Source organism: Prionailurus bengalensis, unplaced genomic scaffold (assembly GCF_016509475.1).
Source record: "Prionailurus bengalensis isolate Pbe53 unplaced genomic scaffold, Fcat_Pben_1.1_paternal_pri Un_scaffold_117, whole genome shotgun sequence".
NCBI lineage: Eukaryota > Metazoa > Chordata > Mammalia > Carnivora > Felidae > Prionailurus > Prionailurus bengalensis.
Genome location: NW_025091212.1, coordinates 16,633 through 41,588, shown reverse-complemented (window position 1 = coordinate 41,588; position 24,956 = coordinate 16,633). Strand labels below are relative to the sequence as shown.

Genomic DNA, 24,956 nt, shown 5'->3' with positions numbered 1-24,956 from the left:
GGGTGACGTTCAGCTGCAGCTGCGTGACGGGGCAGCACGTCCCTCTGCTCAATCCTGCCTTCCTTGCTGACCAGTGTAACTCCCGGACCACTGCCCCAAACGTCCTTGGTCCAGGCTGTTCATTTCGGAGGCCGTCTCCAGAGAACCCAATCTAAGGTGGCAGGCCACTTTCACAAGGAGCGTCCGCCGGGCCGGGGCTTGGAACGTGGCTGGCTACAGTACGACGATCCCTTCATGTGTCAGATACGTGGGGCTGAGAGGGGACAGGGCCTGCTGGCCCGGGGGTTCCCTGCCCAACGGTGGCCTGGCCAGGCCTGCGGACCTCCTCGCTGTCTGCCATTTCCACTCTAGCACATGCCTCCCCGGAGGAAGCGCCTCCTTTCTACAATCCTTTATTTCTATCTTTTATATTTCCTTCTATACCCCCCCTCCCCCCACACATACAGGAAGCTTCTTCTTGAACCCTGGAAATTGCTCTCTTGAAGAGCATTACCATTCTGGTATAGTTTGACTTTCCACTTTCTTCTCGGGAGGATTTCCTACTTCTCCTCTTTCCTGAATGTGTCATAACTTGCTCTCTGGAAACTCCCTTGAGCTGCCCTGTTTCCAGAGAAAGAGTTCACAACCCGGAATACGCACAATGATTCTTCGTGTTGTTGGGAAATCCGAGTGTGGGCCACAGTTTGTGGTCTGAGTTTACTGCTACGACGACTGGAGGAGCTGATTGCCACAGGGTGGGAAGTACGCTGGCTTTCCCGCCTGAAGAAAAATATGCACCAGTTCTCTAGAAGACCCCGAACACCGTCTGATCTCTGTTTTTTTTTAAAGCTCCATATTCCCTTACCATGATTTTTTTAAACTCCTTGTACACAGTATTGAAAATAGTAATTCTTTCCTACTTCACGCAGAGGAGGCAGAATGAAGACTATTCTTGAAATGGCTTTGCAAGATGTGCTTTATTTTAAGTCAGTCCTGAACCCAGACTACATAGGATCATTTTTCTGGACACGTTCTAGTCCATTTAATGACTCCTCAGAAACTGTATTTTAATACAGAATGAAAACTACATTTCAATCATAAATTTTCATGCTACATTGTTATTTAATGATGAGGTTGTATTACCAATAATAATAATTTAAGAAAAGGCCGTTTTTTTTTTTATTTCCCCAAGCTCAATATACATATTTCTTCCATAACTATGAACTTAAAAAACCCGTCTCAGATGTAAAAATGTGAATTGGAATATGTAAACTCTCCGATATACCTGAAAAACAGGAAGGAAAATGTCACATACTGGAAAAAACCATTGCCTTAAATCATCGAAATGGGAAAAAGCGTGTTGAGGGATGGGGAAAAAGGTAGAAGGGCGTTCATGACCTCAGTTGGGAAGAGTTACAGAGTCAGAGATTTCCACACCCAGCTGGGCGCCATTTTCATCATTCTACCTGGAGCCTGTGTCTGAGGAGGAGCCGAACCCGGAAGCATAACAGCCACCACTGAAGCGAGTCATTTGCTGGGCCTCGACAAAACCGGTGTCCCCATTTTTGTTTTGCTGCTTTTTTTTCTTTTTTCCTGAGAAGTCACTGGTGTTGAATGGAAAGATTTTTTTTTTTTTTTTTTTTACTAGTCTTCAGTTAAGATAAGGCAGTAAGAGTGTCACTAATGTTAACTTTTTGCTTAGAATGAGGCTCGTTCGTCCACTGGTATCTTCATGGGTCTTTGGCTCCCTCTCTTGTCCCCCCCCCCCCCCCCCCCCCGCCCCAGAAATCTCTTCAGGAGTTTCAGCCTCCTATTGCTGTTGCGTATTTTCGGGGCGTGCTGAGGCCCATCTGTTCTCCCCACAGCAGCTTCCCCGTTGGCAACAGGGTGCGGCCTACTGAACTAGAGCATCTCTTCAGGAAGTGTGCGGGCTCCGCCCAGAAAACCATGGGCAACTTTCCTTTTCCCTTCTTCTCTCCTGTTTCTCTGAGGGAGGAGACCCATAAATGATTCCTTTGCATCGTCAATCAGAATGCAAGACACTGTTGACTATATCATAAAACAAATAGCCCTGATTTTGGAGAAATGGAATTACAAATAACATTTTCAACAGCGCCTTCATTTACAAGGTAGCTTAGACTGCAGAAGGAAGTCAGCTCCTTTTGACCGCCTGTCAGAAGAGAAACCATTTCCATCCAACTAGAAATGCTTAGCTCTTATGAGGATATTGTGCTTTTTTTAAAATTCAAATGTTAATTTGATCTGCAGTCTGTGTCTTAAAGCATCAATTTGTTTTTTCTCTAGTCCATTTGATCATGGTTTCTGGTGAGCGGTACAGGAATATTAATTTGGCATAGAGATCTTCCTCGAGTTCCAGTTCCCCTGTCTCTCGAACTAAAAAAATATCTGTGCACAACTTCAGAATTCGGTCCACATTTGGAAGCTCTTCAAACATGATGGAGTGAGAAATCCCACTGAAGAATTCACGGACAAACTTCCCAATCACAAGGACAACCGAAGCATACAATCCCATGATACTGGGGAAAAAAAAAAAAAAAAAGGTAGCTAGAAATTCTATCTACCAGTTAAACACAGTTAATAGAACACGTCTAAAAGAAAAAAATAACAAAATTTCTCTAGAGTTTTTCCCTTTGGTGAAAACATTTACTCTGTTTATTAAAAAGGTAATTCAGGGGCACCTGGGTGGCTCAGTTGGGTAAGCAGCCGACTTCAGCTCAGGTCATGATCTTGCGGCCTGTGAGTTCAAGCCCTGCATAGGGCTCTGTGCTGACAGCTCAGAGCCTGGAGCCTGCTTCCGATTCTGTGTTTGCCTCTCTCTCTGCCCCTTCCCTGCTTGCTCTCTGGCTCTCTCTCTCTCTCAAAAATAATAAACATTAACAAAAAATTTTTTTAAAGGTAATTCATATTCCTTGTGTAAACACACTTTATACATTACAGTGCTTTAAGACTTGAAAAATAAAAGTGTCAAAAAAATCTCAATTCTGGAAACAACCAATGCTAGTAGTCTCATGCATGAACTTCAGGGGGTTTTACTGCAAATATTATATAAAGAAACCACATAATATACTTGATAGAAATGCAATTGTACTATATATACTTTTCTGCACCTAGCTATTTATTTTAATACTATAATTCTGCATAGACATTGACTTCTTAACAGACTTTCATGTCTTGTAGGGGATGCGTGTGTCTTAGAATGTAAGCATCAGAACACGGTGAAATGATAGCATCAGACCATTTTGGACATTGGACCATGTCCAAAATTGTGATGCTTGACTGAGCATCTGCTGAGGTTAGAAGGCAATCTATATGGAAAAGAGATAACCCTACACCAATTTCTAAGTTTAAACATTGAATTACATCAAACGTAACAGGAAGGCGTGGAGTCAAGAAACCAGAACTATGACTTCTAGTCCTGTCCTTAATGGTGTTGTTCACCCAAGGCATTTTGACTTCTTTGGGACTCTGGTTCTTGAAGGGCCAATGATCTATGAATTTTAACACTGCAGCTGTTAAGTTCAAGAATTTTAGGAAGGTACAAAGCTTCCCATCAACTTTATATGACACAGAAGTAGGCTCTTGTGACTGCTAATTGAAATGCATCCTTACCCATAGCCAGCCAGGAACCCCAGACTGGGCGGGCTGACTTTGTCATTGAAGACCACCAGTTCCAAGGCCTGAGCGTGCTGATTGTATATTCTGTTTCCAGTCAGGTTGAGAACCCACCACTCACTGTTAGATTTAGTTGTATTGTCTCTGGACAAAATAATGGTGATATTCATGAAGTTATTTTCTGCAAGACGAGAAAAATGAAACCAAGTTAGCATAAGCATATTAAGATTCAATGCACACAAACAATTGTCAGATGGCAGAACCTGATTACCACTATCCGTAGCGTGTGATGCCAGGATGAGTAGGGCACATGTTAACAGTGTGAGTGGAGAAAGAAAAGTGGGCCGCAGGTGTGCATAAGACCCACGTGATATATACGTGATATATACGTGAGTATCACACGTGCTTAATATACATGAGTATATTTCTTTGCTAATAATTCCAAGCAACTAGTTAGACATTTAAAAACCCAGATCACTGACTCTTTATTGACTTGACTAATCCAATCATATTACTAGCATTTATTGAGTGTCTTCTGGGAGGAAGGCCCTCTGTTAGGTGATCAGGGGTTACAGAGTTGAATACAGCACAATTCCATATCTCAATGGGAACAGGCCATGTACATGAGCACAACTTATGGGCACGTGGCAACCACTATTAGACCTGTGCTGACAAGGAGAGAACAATTTTGGTTGGTAGGATCCATGAGGGCTTCCCAGATGACATGACTTCTGAGTTGAATTTTGCTGAGAACATCAGTAAAGTGGAGATGGAGAGCGAGAGGAGGTTATTTCTGCAAGGATTGATGGCCTGAAGCTCAGGAAAGTTCTGAAAACCCATGATGTGTGGTTAATGATTGCTTGTGTTGGAGCTTAGGGTGAATATGGAAGAACAGTAAAAGGGCCAGCAGAAAGCTTGGAGATCTCTGTGTAGGCCTTTCTAAGAAAATACCACCACTGCCAATGATAATATGGCCTCCACTGAGAATCATGGTGGTGGACTATAAACTCTGTGAGGGTGGGGGCCGTGGCTGCATTATTTCCTGCTAAATTCCTAGATCAAAGGAATCTAGGACAGTGTGTGGCAATGTAAGTTTATTGGATGGATGGATGGATGGATGGATGGAGAGTGAGGCAGGAGACTCATAAAGATAAAGAAACCCCTCCTCAAGAAGAATGTGAACCACTGAGAATGCTCAGGAAGAAAAACAGAACCTTGGTTCTGAAGTCTAGAGAGTTCTGAAGGGGGACATCTGGCCCATGTTTGGATCTAGTTTGTCCACGTACTGGTTGTATAACCTTTGCTGAGTAATTCACACACTGGGCCTTGGTTCCCCCTTTGTAAACTGGTGACAACCACCAACGTATGCTAAATAGGCCTTATGGTAAAGATCAGAGAGAACTCAGTGAAGCTAATCAGAGAAGTTGTTGTGTCGGCAGGACCTGAGAACACCAAGACCTGTGGTGTGGGGAAGGGGGACTTCACAGGCTGAACCTCATGAGGAAGAAATGCACAGAGATGTGGGGGCCCCGCCCACCCTTGTCTTCGGAACCTCTATGCTGCCTCTACTTCTTGAGATCTCCTTGGGGGCGTCTACCTGTTTACCTACGCAATCCCCATCTTTCCAGCTAAACATGAACCATGGAGAACCTCGTCTCCAGTGCCTGGCATACTGCCTGGTGACAATGAGCAACCCATGCTGGCAAAGGAATGAATGTGACTTGGATATATACCGCATTGTCCTTCTACTTTTACCATCCATACCCATCTGTTCTGGTCCAGGCAACTGATGAAGTCAAACAATGCTTCATAATTAATGCTTAAGAATTCCATATCATCATCTTACTACCATCTCTGTTATTTGGGGTAAATACAGTCCCTAGAGACTACTGTTGATACTTAACGACCCTTGGGCTGAATCACACACATTTCCTGCTACCTTTTTATTGTACTTATCGTGGGGCCTTCATATTTAAATTTTTTTTTCAACGTTTATTTTATTTATTTTTGGGACAGAGAGAGACAGAGCATGAACGGGGGAGGGGCAGAGAGAGAGGGAGACACAGAATCGGAAACAGGCTCCAGGCTCCGAGCCATCAGCCCAGAGCCTGACGCGGGGCTCGAACTCACGGACCGCGAGATCGTGACCTGGCTGAAGTCGGACGCTTAACCGACTGCGCCACCCAGGCGCCCCGGGGCCTTCATATTTAATACTGCATGAGGCCATTTTCTGCCCAAGATATGGACGTTAATAGAAACAAGTAAACAGACTAAGGCACTAAATGTGGATTTAAGCCCATCAAGTTCTGTATCAATGAAAACAATGAAGAATATGGCTTCTGGTGACTGACTGATTCCTTCTGGTTGTGGAACGCAGCTGGGAGTCTCATGCTTCCTATAAGCTCTGTCTCACAGAGACAGAAAACTGGAAAGAAGCTCGAGAAAGGTTGAAAATGCAAACTGTAGAAGTTGAATAAAAGAAGGTTAAAAAAAAAGTTCTGAAATAATTCCTTCTCAGCCTTACCAGACAAAAGTTGCTTTATAGGTTTTGAATTCGAATCACTAGGTGCTTTCACGTAATATGGGTAGATCTTTTCTATAGTCCTGTATGTTAAAAAAAAAAAAGGAGGGGAAGCATAATTAAGTTTTAGTTGTTTTACCCACATAAAATTGATTTTTTTGTTGCTACTTTGACCTCATATCAAACGATAATGGTGAATCTTTGTATATGTATACAATATGATGTCATCGCAATTTATGGGTTCCATTATAACTAGAATTCTCTGAAGCCAAAGAAATTTTACCTGTTTCTATTCGAATACTCAAGTAAACTCTGTACATGAGCAGTTTATGACTTGAAAACTGCTACAGAGATTTTCCATGACTGTGACTGTTTCTGAAACAAGGGACTGTCTTTCTTGCTAGGATCTAGGTCTGTACTCTCTCTCTCTAGATATATCTATAATCAAGTGGACGGCATGAATCTATCTAGTGACAAGACTGAGGCTTGAGGGGAGAACTAGTGGCCTGGACCTAACCCTCCCTCTGCCAAGGACAAGCTAAGTGACCTGAGCAGGTCGCTGTGTCTTTCTAGGCCTGCCTGTTCTCTCATGAAATAATGGGGGAGGAACTGACAGTCTTTGAGGTTCCTTCAACTTTAGTGATTAACAAAGGCTGTCGTAGGGAGCACGTCTGAGGACTGCATCATGGCGGCTTATATTCACTGCATTAAAGTGGGGCCAAGGCAGACTGGAGGTCAGAACTAGGCATTGGCTGGTGGACGTCTGGAATACTTCATTTAGTGGTTTTACACCAATAGCATTTTTTCTCCCTCCTGCTTAGAATCTAGACATCACAGCTTATATCTGTTTGAAGTGGAGTACTTATATGGCAGGAGAATATATTAAGATGTAGATCCCCCCCCCCCCCCCCCGGCAAATTTCCTTTTACCCCTTATCTTCCCCTCATCTCCCATCCATTCAATGACCCCAGGCCAGGGGGTCATAGTAGAGGAGGGGTATCCCAGGGGCTTTTTCTGGCTTTTGGTGATTATGGTCAGATAAGAGCAAAGTTTGCTACCCAGGAACAAGGTCAGTACTCCCAGGGCTAGGTGGACAGAGTACCGGGGGAGGAAAACAGAGCTGCCTTAATGTAACACAATGAGGCCTCCAAGTAGAGATTGACTTGAGTTACTGAAGAAAGTTGCATTTCTGGTATACGTGAGTTTGCAGATGCAGATTTTGTACCAGACATACCCATCTATTAAAGCTAATTAACAGGAGCAATCACTTACACTGGTGTTCTTGAACTTTCCGTGTTGTTGCCGGCTATCATTTTAGCTATATGTTCTCGTGTGGTATTTTTAAGAGGAAAAGAAAGCTTATCGGTTGCAATTTCTGCCTTTGCACCCAAACTCATGTTTCTGTGAAGAGAAATAAAAAGGCTCAATGTCAGTGATTACTTGGAAGTCTAGAAGAGACGTTCAAAAATTCACTTGACTCTTCATTTTATTAATCTCACCAAGTCTTCCTTGGATCCACAACTGTCACCCCCAACCTTTTCTGTCCACCTCACCTTTACGTCCAGCTTCTTAGACAACCAAGTTAGTAAAGCCCGGGGAGGCCACAAACACCTTTAAAACAGATGGCAGGTGAGAGGGCAGAGTCTGTTGACTAGAAGAGAAACCGTCTTGATGCTCTGATAATGAGTTTCTGAAACACTTTTTTTTTTATTAATCTAGTGAGGTTAGTCTCCATGGTGACTAATAGAATCCCTGCTTTTAAAGAATGTTCCATCAAGAGTTGATCTTTAATATTGTTATTTATTATTATTATTATTATTTTGGTAGCTCTTCAAAGAAAAGGCTAGAAAGTGAATTTTGGCAGTACAGGATTTCATGTGAGGAATTTGGGATGTTCTAAAGGAGAAAATAAGATGAAAGAAAGAGTTCTTTCAATTCTGAACAGCCCCCTTTCAGATATTTCTTTACTGTTTCCTTGTAAGTTCACTTTAGATTGGAGAAACCTTCTTCTGTACCTGTCAGAATTCTTTCTTAGTTTTATCCTAGAAGCCAGGAACCATGAACCCAATGAACCTGTCACTTGACTGCTGGCATAGAATCCTGAATCACAAGACTATGACAAATACAAACAAACAAACACTAAGCCAACCAACTAGTGTATTGTGTTGAGGTTCCCCGATTGCTTCACTAACACATTGGGCTTCTGAATGCAAGAACTTTTCTTAAGACACGCTCATGAATGGATAAGGAAGATGTGGGGTGTGTGTGTGTGTGTGTGTGTGTGTGTGTGTGTGTGGAATATTACTCAGCGGTAAAAAGGAATGAAATCTTGTCATTTGCACAGACATGGATGGAGCTAGAGAGTATTATGTTAAGCAAAATAAGTCTGTCAGAGAAAGAAAAATACCATATGATTTCGCTCATGTGCAGGATTTAAGAAACAAAATAAGTGAGCAAAGGGGAAAAAAAGAGAGAGGCAAACCAGGAAAGGGACTCTTAGCCACAGAGAACAAACCGACGGTTACCAGAGGGGAAGTGGGTTGGGGGATGGGTGAAATAGGTGATGGGGATTAAGGAGGGCACTTGTGAGGTGCACCGGGTGTTGTATGGAAGTGAAGAATCCCTATGCTGTACAGCTGAAACTAATATTACACTGTGTGTTAACTAACTGAGTTTAAATACAAACTTAACAGAGATCAACAAGTGCAGTAGTGGCCACGCGCTGGCCATGGGCTCAGGTTGGGTAAGAAGGAATCTCTCTCAGCTCTCCCATCTTGGGACTCCCAGGCTGCTCTCACATCTCCTGCTTCGAGAAAAGATCTGACAGGACCTCCCTACCTTGGAGGGATTCGAGTGAGAATTTGGGTTCCCGAGACTGCCAATTCCTTATTGCTAAGACCAAATGTCCACCTTTCAGGGAAATCTTACAATCATCCAGACCATTTCATTTTATAAGTCATGACACTTTTTCTTTTTGCTTTACCTCTCTCTCTGTCTCATTCACAAAACTCACTGCCAGCCTCTCTTTAAAAACTGGAGTGAGTAGAAAAAAGGAAAACTAAGAAGTTCTTATTTTTGTCAGAGATTCCTAGGCAAACTGTTATTTAGTAAACACAGATGTTAGCTGTAGCATCGAGTGAATGTTCCCAAAGTGTAATGTCAGCTATACACCACATCCATCGACTTTTTCTTTACTTCTATCCACCCACCCCCACCCCGAGTTTAGATTGGGGGGAAAGGGGAAATTATGCATGGAAATACAGTAACTACCTCTGAATACTCCATGAAAAAACAACAGAGAAGCTACTATTGGGGTCCATGAGTTCGCTTATCATTTTCTGCTTACTGGGAGGGCTGATGGTCCACAAAGAATTTGAGTTTCCTTCCAGTTCTGCTACAGTTATGTCTTCTTTTTCATAATTTTCCAGAAATTGCATAGCACCCTGTATGCGCACAAATACACATGCATAAATAGATCATATATATGGGGATGTACAGATAAAAATTTTTCAAAAATGTTTATTTAGTTTTGAGAGAGAGACACAGCGCGAGCAGGGGAGGGGCAGAGAGAGAGGGAGGCAGAATCTGAAGCAGGCTCCAGGCTCTGAGCTGTCAGCACAGAGCCCGACGTGGGGCTCGAACCCACCAACCTTGAGATCATAACCTGAGCCGAAGTCGGACGCCCAACGGACTGAGCCACCCATGTGCCCCCTGTGGTGATGTACAAATAAAGTGATTACTGATTACTGTTCTTTGTAACTGGCTACATGAAGGGGAATTCTTAGTAAGGAAGGGCAATTTTTACAGTGCATGGTCTTCATGCTCAATTGCACTATTCTGTTCCCCTCCCCACAGGGATGGGCAGCCCGAGTGCCACGGAGCAATCTTGGTGATGTTGCCGCACCAATACAGCTATGGGATCATCCCAACTCATCAATAAAGAAAAGACAAATGACTTGGTGTCCTTTTCCTCCCCATTAAGAAGGAAATGCATCAACTATTGGGGTGCTCCCTCTCACCACCCAGTCAAATTTAATCCACCCACAATATCCTGGTCCTGTCTTCACAGCTGCACATCCCTCAAGATTAGTTTTGGCAGTGTGCATTAGAGGCTGATAATTTTATAAAGGAGATAAGCATCTGTGTGCCTAATCATTTTCTTTAAATACAAAGTATTATTTGTAAAGCAGATTTTAATTCTGAAAGCTCGATTTATCACGTGATTAAAAGTTTGTAAGGTAGGGAAGAGAATACATCAGCCGCAACTTAACCACCAGGGCATCACCGCCGTGATATATGGCAGGAAATGTAGATTTGATTTGTTTTAATTTAAAAAATAGGAATGTGTGTCCTTTTTCACTTAGGTTTTATCTTGAGAAATGTTCACGCCACGCAGAGTCTCTGCAATGACTATTTTGTATTATGAAAGACGCTGCTTGGAAAACATTCAGAAGACATAGCATGTAAATAAAATGAAAAGTGGTGGTCCCCTTCTCCCACGCCGACCGCCCTAGGGCAGCCGGTGCCTATCAAATTCACTTGATACATTTGCCATAACTTATTTAACCGGTCCCTAGTTATGAAGCCCTCAGTGGCTTCCAGCTTTTACTAATGCAGAGAATGCCAGCACAAGCAAGGCCTGCATAGAGCTTTTCCAACATTTTGAATGACTCCCTTGATATAGATTCTCAGATTAGACCTACCCATCAAAGGGGTCAGTATCTACTACAATTAAAAAAAAATTAAAAATATGAAAGAGGACCTACATCTGTTAAGCTTACATTAAAATGTCCCGAATTACAATTACGTTTATTAACACATATCCAATGATACGGACATAATGGCTCAGAGTATCAAAGGGGCCAGTGGCCTGAAATGCGCTGCGGACCCCTGGTAACCCCTGAAAAGTCCCTCCCACCACCACAGGCCATGACAGAGGAGTGAACAAAATGACAAGCAGTGAGCTCACCTTTCGTCTAGAAAGGTCTTCACAGAGATCTACTACATGCATTTACTTACAGTGTCCCTAGAAAAAGCTTTCATAAATTTATTAAACTTGGGCTGATCCATAACTTTCAACTGGCTTTGCTGTGCACTCATTGTGAAAATAGGCTGGAAAACAAAGAAACAAGGTGCCGTTAGCCCTCCAAGGCCCGTCTCTGCATCCTGGGTTCGAAGAACAATATTTCCGCCGTGTTATCGCCCCCCCCCCCCCCCCCCGGGTACCCGAGGGCAGCTGGCCTCAGAGATCTCTTTTTGAAGTGATTACCCAACCAGAACAAAACGATTCTTTCACTGTCCTCGGTGCTTTACTTATCTCATACATCACGTCTTTGCTGACCAGCCGAAATGTAGGGAGGAATCTGGAGCACCAAAGCTAACTCCACATCCTGTGGCTGTTTATCGGGAAAGGCGCCGGCAGGTGAGTGAGCCCTGGGGGAGGTGCACAGCGGTTACCTGGTACCCTCCCAGGGTGATTGTGACCGAGACGTCCAGGGGCTGGTTGATGACCCCCGCCACAGATTTGATCAAGGACATGAAGAGAAGGGGAAACCAGACAATGCAGATGAGCAGAACGATGATCATGCCTCCCATGCCATACTTGACCACTTTCTTCTTCTTCTGCCCCCGGGGCTGCGGGTATCTCTGCAACAGAGGCGTCACACCGGGCTCAGGCTTCTGGCCCCGAGAAGCAGGCGGGGTCTGGGTCGGGGAGGAGGGGTGCGCGCTCTTGCCGCGGGACCCGACTGAGTCCTGATTCTGCTCAGTTCGCTCAGGTCACTCTAGGAAATTAAGTAGTGATGTGAAGCTCTAAGGAGCACCCAACACGTCCCCACGGCGGTGCCACGAGGGACCAATGGGACCCGAGGGACTTTCTCCTTAAAACTGTGTTGGTTTTGGCTGGTGATGAACCTATGGACTGATGGATCAAATACTGCTGAACAAAGCCTCTGCTTTCAAGGGATCATGCGGGAGAAAGACATTTTACTGCAAATTCCTGAATATTCCAAGCTGTGCCTATCAACCACCTGCTCTTGGTGGGTGGAAAAAAGATTTTCACTTCATTCATGACACACGTTGTCAGAAGGCAGTGTGGTTCAAGCCCTGCAATAAGATCTATACGATCAGAAGAGCCCTCTCTCTCGGCCGCCAGGACTCCACGCGGGTCCTCAGCGGGGGCTGTGCTGAACAGCAGGAAGTGGGGGTGGTGGCAGAAGTGTGCGTCACGTGAGGGACCTGCTCTCTCCTACAAAAGCAGTGCGTCTGGGAGGGATGGGATCACTTCCATCAGCTTTGTTAGGGACCCACCAAGCACGGCTCCTAAGCAAGGCGCAAGGAGCCAGCTTTGCTGTCCGGAATCAAAAGGGCTTCAGATATGCACGTGTAATCCTTGCTTAAATGTTGCTTCTCCGTGACCTTTTTGCCTTCCAGGGTCAGCCCCTGAAGCTGGGCTGCACACACAATATGGGGGTTACCCCCACTCCCCAGCCTGGCTGTGAGATTTATCCTGGGGGGCACAATCCCTCCGGAGGCAGCCATTCATTTCACTAGAGGTGAGGTAAGGAAAACTCATCCACATTCTGCCTGCAGGCGCTGAGCTCATGTGACAAGCGACCAACAAGGACAGAGGTCTGGGAGCCAGCACTGCTACAATGGCTCTATGGGCCCTGGCCGTCCGTGATTGCTGAAGTCAGGCCTGGAAGTATAGGGCGGGGGCTGGACGGGGGGGGCACGGGAGCCAATATGGGCAGCATTATGGATTCTGTGCTCAGGAGATAGTGCCTCTCAGTGGCTGTGCTCCGAGTTAGGGCACGATGTTCAGATCCAGCACTGTATTTCGGTATCTTTGCGCTGGAATTTGAGGCCACTGATTACAATTTTCTATTGCGAAAGAAAAACTGCAGTATTGGAGAATTTCAGATATATATTCACACACACACAGGCTTGCTTTTTCATCTTTTTCTCCGGGAGGCAAGTTGAGACAAGCGGCCTCTCATCCTCACGCAGGAGCGCTCAGGCATAAGGTGGCGAAGTGTTTTGTTGGTTCAAGACTTTTCTCCGCTAAGAACAGCCTGGGTCTCTTCTGACTGTAGTGGTGCCATATCGGTTCCTCTCCTGGAGGCCACCCTTTGAGGCTCACTGCTAAAATCCCCAGAACCTCCCCCTCCGCTCTCCCCCTTCTCCTGCTCAGCCCCGGGGCAGGACAGGGCCAGCACCTCTGGACCTCTCTCTAACTCTGAGAGAGGTCACCTTTCAAAGGGACCGTCCCCTTCCTGTCCTGCACTGCCTGTCACCCCTTTCCTGGGTAAGTCAATGCTCTTCTGGGTCTCCCAGTTTGCATAACCTTCCAGGCTACATTTCCAATCAGCTTCCTAAAGTGTTTTGGGACGTGGCTGCCTGGAAACCATTGGAAACGAGGACTGGGACCGAGTGGCCTGCATTTGTGAGTGCTCCTATGCCAACACTCTGCCTTTTGGGAAATTGTTCTGGCTTCATAAAGTGTGTTCATAAAGCCCCTGGAACACAGCACATTCGACTTGGAAGAATCCCCAAGAAAATTACTTAATTTTTTTCTTTTAGCATTTATTTAATTTTGAGAGACAGAGTACGAGCAGGGGAGGGGAAGAGAGAGAGGGAGACACAGAATTTGAAGCAGGCTGCAGGCTCCGAGCCGTCGGCACAGAGCCCGACACGGGGCCCGAACTCACAAACCGCCAGATCATGACCTGAGCCGAAGTCGGACACTTAACCGAATGAGCCACCCAGGTGCCCCAAGAAAATTTACTTTTAAAAGCAGCTTCCTCTTCTGCTGTATACTGGACAAGAGACGGTCACTGGTAACGTTTCTGTCTCTGATGGGATGGAGTAAAAACGCGTACCAGATTCGCCTGGATTCCCCTGACACTGACGTCCCACACACCTAAGTTCCTTAGCAAATTGTACTACGTGTGATTTAAAAGGCTCTTATTCTGAAATAGCCAGCGACTGAGCATAAGATAGAAGTATATATTTAAGTAGAGGTGACGCATGTATCACCAAAGGTGATACATTGAGATGAGGCTTTTTGTTTCTTGAAGATAAAATGACAACAATAATCGTAAACCCTTTGTGGGGAGGAATGCTTCGTGTTCTAGGGCACAGCAAACCCTGTCCTTCACAAGGACGACGGGCAATGGCTGTGACTTCCTCACTATAGTATTAAGAAGGTTGTCGGGGCGCCTGGGTGGCTCAGTCAGTTAAGTGCCTGACTTCTGCTCAGGTCATGATCTCAGGGTTCCTGGGTTCCAGCCCCGTATTGGGCTCTGTGCGGACAGCTCGGAGCCTGGAGCCTGCTTCAGATTCTGTGTCTCCCTCTCTCTCTCTCTGCCCCTCCCCCGCTCACACTCTGGCTCTTCCTCTCTCTCAAAAATGAATAAACATTAAAAAAAAAAACTTGAAAAAAAAAGATGGTTGTCACCTGTTGGCTCAAAGGCAGTGAAAAGTTTGTAAGAGCTAACAAATGGGGCAGACACAGCTGCTCCCATGAAAGGTGGCCCTGTATCGATGTGGGACAGTAATGTGCCCTCTGATTCAGAAACCCCCACCTGAGGACTCCCCTCCCATTCATCCAGAGGAAGTAGTATCTCACGGTTTCCAGTGCTCAGTGGACAGGCTCTGGGTTTTAGGATGCCGACCTTCCCTCCTGCTGTCAACAGATAAGTTTGTCTACTTCATGTGGAAGCCAGGCTATGTGGTGTGCAGTTGGCTCACCACATCTTTCCCCAGCTTCCCGTAGGATGGCCACTCCTCTTTGCCACTACTCACTTATTCACCCACACCTCTGGTCCCACGCTTCCCGAGGCCCCCCACCCAGACCTTTATCCTTTGGCTTCGATGCTAAGAATTTTTTTTTCTTTTTTTCTACTCTTCTTTTCCTTACCATCTACAGAGGTTCAGATCCTCTCTATTCTGAAATTATCTTCTCCACTTGCCTGTCTCTTGAACCGCTTCTCTCTCGGGCCTTTCTCTGGCCTGTGCCTGCTCCCTCTGGAACAGCAGCCACAAGATGACCCTGGGCAAGTCTGTCCAGCGACATGCAGCCCAAACTGCCGACCCGCAGAATTGTGAGCAAAGAAAATGGTTGTGATTTTTTTAAGTTTATTTATTTTGAGAGACAGAGCATGAGCAGGGGAGGAGCAGAGAGAGCAGGGGACAGAGGACCTGAAGTGGGCTCTGTGCTGAGAGCAGGGAGCCCAATGTGGGGCTTGAACCCACATGACCTGAGCCGAAGTCAGAGGCTCAACCAACTGAGCCACCCAAGTGCCTCCAAAATGGTGGTTATTTTTAAACCACTAAGTTTGATGTAGTTTGATAAGCAGCAATAGACAACTGATATGATAAGCTGCTGAATGAATAGATCTAGGACCCACGCTTCCCAGCACAGAGGTTTCAGGATGTAAATTCTCCTCTGTGTGATGGTGTAGATGTGGACACCTCTGGGCAGCAGCCACCTCCTGAGGCAGCCAGTCTGTGATGGGGTAGCTTCGACTGTTAGGAAGTTCGTCAGATGCCACTGAAGCTTACTAGAGCTTTTGCCAACCTGTCTCAACTCTGTTATCTTGCGTCTTCTAGACAAATTCAAACTTTCCCCCTATTTCCCACTATTTCAAATAGTTAAAAGTGGCTATTGTCTTCGCCTCCTTCCATTTGTTTTTCTACTTCCGACAGAACAATTCTTGGTTCTTCCCGCTTTTCTTCATTGGTCACGATTTCTGGATGCTTTATCGCCATGACTGTTACCTTCAAAGTCCCTTTGGTAGAATATCTGCCATATTCTGTCATTTTATCAGCTTCTCTGCTCCTTACGAATGAGGACAAGCTAGCAGATTTTAAGTTTACTGCCAGCCCTGCCTCCTTTACTCTCACAAACCCCACGAATACAGGAGCCGCAGGTCAGTGGGACCCGTGATTATGAAACTGGAACTCCAAGAAGCAGCAGCAGAACATACTAGAAATTATATACACTGGAGGGAACTTTTTCAAGGAGGGTATTATCAAGAAGAGAAACAAAAAAGGGATACTTTCTACCACCTCCGCCAATGCTTGTTGAGCCACTTGCCACTGCTGTTATGACTCCTGTTTCCGACGTTAAGCTTTTGCAAAAAATCCAATAAATAACAGTAATTGTAACCGTATTCAAACTTCAATATTCAACCTAACAGAATAAGCAAATATTTGCACTTCGATTTCCTTTGCACAAGGAACTTATATTGTCCCGTCGCTCATCAAAGAGTGAATCAGAGGGTGAGCCTGAGTCCAGGCCACCTGACCCCACTTTTCTCCATCCTACCACATTCCCTTCTGCTCCCAAATGAGCCATTTAAGAATTATGGGGTCACAGAGCAATATATCATTTCTTCTTTTAAAAATAACTACAATATAGGCTGGCCAAAAGAAGAACACATCTGGATGCCATTGCTGACTAAGGCAGCAGTGAGTCCAAAATTCCCAAGTCCACCGGGGTGGAAACCAATGGGACAGTCACAGGTCCTCACCCTTTTTGCCCCCTGCCTCCATGTATTTGGCCACAAAGCTTGCAGAGATTCACATGAATCTTATAACCAGCCTGGATGGAAGGGAAACGAAAAGGGGTAAGGCATTTTTATTGGCTTACTTTTTCAGACTCCCGCCAACACTTCAGGATGAATATGTGAGCGTAGATGTCCTCCACACAGATCCAGCTGGAGAGGCTCAAGGTCGTGTCTGTCCACACCCAGTCCATCACAGCCCTCAGCTCAGTCAGAAAGGGAACGAGGCGGAACCTGCCAGAAACCACATCTTGCTAGAGAGGCAGTTGTGGGGTGGCCCCCGTCATCCTCCCAACCCCGGGAGCTCATGTAGTTCCTTATTGTTTTAGCCCCTATGACTTGGGAAAAATTCTCAAGGTGACCCTTATGGTAAAATTAACTTGGAATACAACTGCTTCTCATCCTAAGTCAACGTATGAATTAGTATTTTCCATTCTTTTTTCTATTTTTTCTTTTTGCTGATGGTCTTAACAAATTAGGATTGCCTTTTAAATAAGTTTGAAGGTGTCCTCTCCCATGTCTCTCATCAAAGTCTTGTGGTTTTCATTGCCCAGATCTTTTCATTTCTTCGATTAAATTTATTTCTAAGTATTTCATTGTTTTTTGGTGCTATTATGAATGGGATAGTTTTATTTTTTCTTTTCTGATGTTTTGTTTTTAGCGTATGGAAACACCACTGATTTCTGCATGTTGGTTTTATATCCCGCAACTTTACGATGAATTCGTTGATTACTTACAACTGTGTTTCAGTTGATTCTTTAGGATTTTCTATATTTAAGGTAATATCTTCTGCAAAAAGACCCATCATTTTACATTTTAAAACGTGTATGTGTTTATGTTATGAGAATCTGTCGGTTGCGGGATTATTGAGTACTGGGGTTTTGCTGTTGAATGAGCTAGGAAAAGTTGTACACCTGATACGTGAAAGCTGAGGGGAGACGAGAGATGTCAGAGGGAGCAGGACATGGGGTTGGGGGCACACAGTAGACTTAGTAGAGGGTGGACTGAGTAGCTGCCTCAGGTTAATAAGATTCTGGCCTTACGTTCTCATATTTGGGAATGGGTTGGCGTGGGCTCCTCTATGGCCTAGGAACTATTCCCTGTTTCTTGACTAACACAGAGCTTCTCCCAGCTGGAGACCTAGGTTCACCCTAGGCTCTTCAGAGCAGCTTGGGTTATACTCGGAAATTCTCCCCTAGGCCACTCAGCTCTGCCAAGTGAACACTAATCCAGCCCATTGAAGAAATATCAGGCCATACACAGAGAACCCACTAAGTGACTGACCGAGCACACTCAACACCTCTTCTGTGACTAAGTCACCTGTCGCCAGGTCTGGTACAACCAAGGAGCCAGCGGTGCCATGAGCAGCCTCACCTTCCGGGCTGTGGTATGATCTTCATTGGAACAGAGAGGAGATACTACCAACGAAATTCTTACACGGAAGAGCCGATAGGCCTTGTCTAGTAGCTAACTTACTACCAGGGACAAGCAAGTCATGTGGCGTTCAGGTTGACGTTAGGTGGAATAAATGGCCCTCTTCAACGGAGGAACTCATTGTATATGCAAAATTCCAAGGGGATCTTCAAATAGCACAAATGCCGAATTTCTGTTCCATTGTGCCCAGAAATACATTAATACCCAAGGATCGTGTATCCCTGGTTTTCATCCTGAAATGTTAGCACAGTAATTATGCAGGATCCAGTAATAGAAAATTAACCCATGTGGATAATTCTAGAACTCTATGCTGACCAGGTGTGTGGCAACTACACCTAGAAAGGCTATTTCAAGAGGCGTATCTGTCTTTTGCCAAAAGTCATAAGAGTTCTGTGATGATCTAAATTGCCACATCAGCCTTTTTTCACCTTCCTGTTTCTTCCCAAGGAAACAAGTACCTTTCTATTGCCAGCCTCCCCTCTGTGAGTGACTGTGACAACACAGAGTGTCCTTCCTTACCCTTGAAACAAGAAGAGGTTGACATAATTGTAGCTCTTGGTGAGGAAGTTTCCAAGGACTCGCGTTGGGTAGCCACAACGGATTTGGTAGGCAGACAACCCAAAGTAAACACATTTCACAAAGTACCAAAGCTGAGCAACCAGGTTCTGGCTGAATTTCCTAAAGCGCAAAAACATAAAAGTGAAATAATGGAATATTCTTCTGGTATAAGAGCATACCAGTTTAGGATTCAAAAAAAAAAAAAAAAGTCGAATTGCCCCTCTGGCATGTAGAGCCAGTTCAGTCAATTGTAAGGAATTCTCTGCACCTAGTAGTAGATCACTTCGAAGGCAAACAGCAGGGTAAGAAAGTCTCATAATTAAAAACAATTCTACAAATGGTGCCTCCAATGTGTTAGTGCATAATTCAGTTGTTTAGGCCATGAATAAACTAATTTATTTTTAAGCGAATTTACTAATGAACATTTTCTCACAATGTGAAAGATGCTGCTACCGTGATCCAAATTAAAGTTCATCAAAAAGATGTATTTTTTGTTTTTTACTTCAAAGGACCTGTAATTTGGAAGATGTAGGAGGAGGTATCCTGAGGAATGAATCCCCCCCTTTTTTGCTATCCATCTATAAAGGCAGGTCGTGGATTAACAAAGTTTCAACACCCTTGGTTCCAGTGGTATTTATAACCTATTGCGTTTGTTCCTCAAGCTATCATGCTCAAGACGTCTGTCTTCCTTTGAAGACTTTCCCTAGCTCTGAAAATCTATGATTCCATGATCTAACATTCTTTTCTCCAAGGACATCTTCAGCAGTCGAAATGGTAGTCCCTTTTGCCAAGACTTCTGTACCATCTTCCCTGTGTTTAAAGTTAAGAGCAACACTTAAAGCTTCCTGTTTATTCCTCTTTATGTTTCAGATTCGTCGTCTTAACTTTTAATTCTGACATTAGAAGAAGACATGTGTTATTTTTTTTTTTTAACTGAAAATACTATTTAGTTGACCAGATCTAAGAACCAGCCAGGGATGCACTGGCCCATGTATCTCAGGGACCTAGGGACCTCTACGTGGATCTCAACAACTGGAAATCTTAAAAGTATTTCTTAGAAGTGTCTTCCCCTGTAGAGAAACCAGCTTTGGTATTTCAGGTCCTAATGTGTTAAATACACTTGACCATGATCTAGCACTTGACAAGTTATTAATAAATATATCAGAACTTTACAGAGAGCCAAGATCAACTATTCCTTCCCTCTCCCTTTCTAGGGACTGTCTCTATTGGTGTAATAGTAAGAAAGAACATTCTTTCAGCTTTCCAGGGAAATGTCCTTGGATTTTACAAATAATTTATATGAAAACTGCATGAGGAAAAATTGTTGTCTATCAAAATTTTAATCAAAATTACAAAACTGTGGGGCGCCTAGGTGGCTGAGTTGGTTGAGCGTCCGACTTCGGCTCAGGTCATGATCTCACAGCTTGTGAGTTTGAGCCCCACATCGGGCTCTGTGCTGACGGCTCAGAGCCTGGAGCCTGCTTCGGATTCTGTGTCTCCCTCTCTCTCTGCCTCTAACCCGCTCGCATCCTGTCTCTGTCTCTCTTAAAAATATATAAACATTAAAAAAAAAAAGGTTATAAAACTGTGTTGTCTTCTATCCCTTATAAAAGGACCAACCCATGTTGTGATGAGTACCGGGTGTTGTATGTAAATTTCAAAATCACTAAATCATACATTTGAAACTAATATTACACTGTATTTTATGCTAACTAACTGGAATTTAAATAAAAACTTGAAAAAATAAATGAACATTTCCCTTCCTTCAACCTTAAAGTGAATCAACTTGGAATAAGTTAATCAGTGGTTCCTGAAGTAATCCTGTTATATCTAATAGGAACATTAAGATTTTCCCACAGTGAAGGACTTTTTCTTTTGGTGGTCTCTCCATCCTTTATTACTAGCAGGTGGAGTTATGCCTTACTCACCAATCTGTCCCCCATGGCACCAGCCACACAGCACTTTGTAGACTATAGGCAACCACTGAAAGTTTGTGGACTAAATAAATCACGTGCCCACACACAGAAAAAATCACTTATCAGATGAATTATTTAAAATATTGGAGCTTCCTGGGGGCGCCTGGGTGGCGCAGTCGGTTAAGCGTCCAACTTCAGCCAGGTCACGATCTTGCGGTCCAGGAGTTCGAGCTCCGCGTCAGGCTCTGGGCTGATGGCTCGGAGCCTGGAGCCTGTTTCCGATTCTGTGTCTCCCTCTCTCTCTGCCCCTCCCCCGTTCATGCTCTGTCTCTCTCTGTCCCAAAAATAAATAAACATTGAAAAAAAAATTAAAAAAAAATAAAAAAAATATTGGAGCTTCCTGATGCTGAATATTATAACTGGTAGCCATAATTTTTTTTTCTGTGTAGTTTCAACTCCTAATCTGTTCCTTCTCTTATTCTTTTCCTGTTTTGAAAAGGATTTAGATAACATAACTATTAATGACTGCTTTCTTTTGCACAGTAATGAGTAAAATTTTTAGCAACAATATCTGGAGGAGGAAAAATGAATCTGGGATGTTAACAAGTGATGGCAGCATGGCTTGAAATGACATGAAATTATATTGTCACTGACATGCTGGCAATGTAGACTCAAGGCTCACCAATCCTAATATATCTTGAAATAAATGTCCAAAAATAAAGATAGGGTAATCCATTGCACTAGGAATGACCATTAGGTGAGGCTCAAAAGTGAGATCCAATGAGACAGAAATGATCTCTGTGGCCATTTTTTTTTTTTTTGGTAATATTTATAGAAGCTTTATTTGTAATTGCCAAAGAACTATAAACAACCCCAATGTCCTTCAACTTTTGTATATTTAAACACTCTTTGGTACATTTACATGATAGAATACTACTGACCAACAAAAAATAGTTAAGTACTGATACATGCAACAACATGGATGAATGTCAAATATATTATGCCAAGTGAAAAAATCCAGCCTTAAAAGCCATAGGACGTGTGATCCATTTAAGTGACATTCTGAGAAAGGCAAAATTGTAGGGACAGAAAATGGATGTACCAGAAGCTAGAGGTGAGGGATAAGCCTCTGTCTACAAAGGGCATAGGAGATTTTATATATAACATTATATAATATCTATAATATAATTATACTAATTATACTAATATAATATAACATTATATTAGTCTTAGGTGTGCAGCTATGGGCATAGTGTTAGTATTTATCATAGTGCCTCAATCTCTGGAATCCCATCATGTGGTCCTTCCCAGATGGGGATAGGTCTCTGCTTTATTCACGTTAGTGTTATGCCCCTTTTCACCTGGTCTACTGCCCTGGACATAGCAGGTACTCAATAAATGAGAAACTGAGTTGAAGTTTTCATTAATTCAGGTATTATAACAAACATTCCAGCTCTATTCGGTTTGCAAGGTATTGTTGCTTAATCCCCAGAACCTGTGAATATATTACCTTTCATTTTTAAAAAAAATTTTTTTGAGAGATTTATTTTTGAGAGACAGAACATGAGTAGGGGAGGGGCAGAGAGACAAGGAGACACAGAATCTGAGGCAGGCTCCAGGCTCTGAGCTGTCAGCACAGAGCCCGATGTGGGGCTCAAGCTCACGAACTGTGAGATGATGACCTGAGCTAAAGTAGGACACTTAACCAACTGAGCCACCCAGGTGCCCCTGTTAACTTTCAAAGAAAAAGAAGGCTTTATAGTTGAGATTAGATTAAGGACCTTGAAGTAGGGAGATCGCCTAGGTTATCCAGGTGGGCTGATTCTAATCAATGAGCTCTTAATGGAAGAAATCTTTCTCAGCTGCGGTCAGAGGGAACCATGATGGTGGAGGAAGGGAAAGAGTGAAGTAATGAGAAGAGGACTCCACTCACTGATGTTGGCTTTGAAGACTGAGGCCGGGCCATGAGCCAAGGCAGGCTAGCACCTCAAGAAGCTAGAAAAGGTGAGGAAAGGGATTCTCCCCTAGAGCCTTTAGAAAGGAATGCAGCCCTGCCTACCCCTTGATTTTAGTCCAGCGTAAGATGATAAATTCATTCTGTTTTAAGCCCTAAGTTTGTGGCAATTTGTTACAGCATCAATTGGAAACTCATACCAGCAGGAATAATCCAACTATTTGGTAATTTGATCCTGCTGAAGGATTCTCCATGGCTTCTCCATTGCCCTATTTCTGGAAACACCAGTCACTATGAACTTTTCTATCAGGACATGGCAACATCCATGCTCTGGAACTCTGTTCTGGGGATGGAAAAATCAAATCCTTTTCACAACTGCACAACGAATTGTAGGTTGTATTATTTCAAGAAATCTGCTTGGTAGTGAGCACCCCCCCATGGGAAGTGGGGTGTAGCATACAGTAGGGTCAAGAGGTCTGTGATTGGGATCTGGTCTCACCACTAGCCAACTGAGTGACTTTGGGGACACCACTCTTCTGTATGGGTTTTACCTATCTTCATCTGTGAAGTTAGCAGGTCTAGAAAGCTTTTTAAGGTCCCTTTCATCTCTGAAATTAAGAGTTTCTAGGAAGGCTGGTGGAGAATGCCCATTGATGCTCTTAAATGTCACAGAGATAACATTCATCATCTAACTACCATGGCTTTTGAATGTGGTTTACTTCTCTGAGTTGATATGTATATAGAATTATTTATAGAGAAAAGCGCATTTATTTCACTTTAAAGACTAACAAATAAGATCCACAATGTCCTTACAAAGTATTTTAACAAAATACTAGTCTTTTAACAAAAAGCTTGCCTTAATCTGAGTTATTTTTATCAGCTGAGATATGTTTACTCTCCCCATACGCAGTATAGTGTGAAGGACTTATTTGGCTGTTGGTATTTTTCTGGGTAACAATTCTTTATTGACTTAGTTTTACTTCAGACTCATGGGAAACATCCTAACTCCATTTTTGCTTTTACAATATTTGCATTGTCACCAAAATCAAAAGGTCACAGCCTAACCATCCAGGTGAGAGTAGACATGTAGCTGAAGCATTGTCAGGAGAGAGTTGAATTTCCTCGTTAAGAATGCCATTTGAGTCAAGTTATGAACCACATAAGTGAGAGCAGGTTTCATTACTTTCTAGTCACTCTTCGGAAAATGGCATTGGCCAGCCAGATTGCCATGTTATTCACAAGGCTTGGCCAGGAATGACCCTTGAGGTATGATAAAAAGATCAGCTTCTTGTAAAACATGAAGACTTTTAATGATATGTTCATTAAAAAGATCATTCCTATTACATTATATGGGTGCTTCCATGTCCCCTTCTGTTCACCTTTTGTTCCCATAATGTCCTATTTATAGCAGTCTCCCTTGTTTCTCTTTCATTCATTGGCACATCCATTTGTTCATGCGTTTGGCACCGACTCAGTCCCAAGTAGTGTTTCTGGTGGAAGCAACCTGGGAAATCTAAAGGGTGAGGAGGAAGAGTGGGTTGGAGGCAGGAGAGAAGGGCAGTGAACAAGGTCCCATGAGGTACAGGAGGACATGGCGCCCTCAATATGACTGGACCTTAGAGCTCAAGGAGACAGGGAAAGGCAGCAGACAGCCACCTCCAAGGATCTCACTGGCCCTTTCCCCATTGAACTTTAGGCTGCTCTTTTTATGTCCCACTTTCTCATAGGACATAGTCTGAGAGCCTCTCCTTCTCTTAGCAGTGCCTGTAAGACCATCTCTGGTTCATCTCTGTCTACTAAGGGGTAGAGACAATCACAATGGAAGGCCTCTGGTTTTCTCAGATCGCCAAGGTCATCACTTCTCCCACCCTGAAAAACCCGATTTCTATGAATGCGTACGAACACGCAATGAAAATGTGTTTGAGGAATCAGTTCACGTTTTGAGCCACACTGAATTTGATAGTGATGAAGATCTCTAACTTTTCCAACCCATGGTGCTGTTCGGCCATGCCTCTGCCTGTACCTGGTGATTTTGTTGTGGTGATGCGTATGTTATGATAACCTCCTGGAACATATTTGTGTTAAAGTGGGAGCGTGCCTCCGGCTTCCACCTTACCTCTCAGTCACACCAGGCAAGATGAAGAACATCCAGAAGTGAATTCCAAACACAAGAATGACCTGGAAAATGACCTTTCCCAGGACGGTCTTCCTGAGGTATAGTGCTCAGTCCACGACCATGGTTCCAAACTGAATTAGGACCATCACCAAAAAAGGCCCAGGGACCTGGTCCTCTGACAGCGAAGAGGTGATGTCTGCTGCTGCTGAGTGTTTCTGGGAAGGAAACAACAGGTTTAGGCATGAGTGGCACTTCACAGGACAGCATCGCTCTTACT

General features: G+C 43.9%; 1 protein-coding gene across 1 annotated transcript in view; it reads right to left on the bottom strand.

Annotated features, from left to right (window-relative positions):
• Window positions 1–937: 937 nt before the first annotated feature.
• Window positions 938–24,956, bottom strand: part of LOC122478628 (piezo-type mechanosensitive ion channel component 2-like) — a 38,457-nt gene continuing 14,438 nt past the window's right edge. The window contains 10 exon segments of the mRNA XM_043572173.1: window positions 938–2,516; window positions 3,610–3,793; window positions 6,137–6,216; window positions 7,406–7,534; window positions 9,404–9,576; window positions 11,153–11,245; window positions 11,591–11,779; window positions 16,788–16,935; window positions 18,655–18,813; window positions 24,680–24,894. Coding sequence (XP_043428108.1) covers window positions 2,264–2,516; window positions 3,610–3,793; window positions 6,137–6,216; window positions 7,406–7,534; window positions 9,404–9,576; window positions 11,153–11,245; window positions 11,591–11,779; window positions 16,788–16,935; window positions 18,655–18,813; window positions 24,680–24,894 — 1,623 coding nt within the window. The 3' untranslated portion in view covers window positions 938–2,263.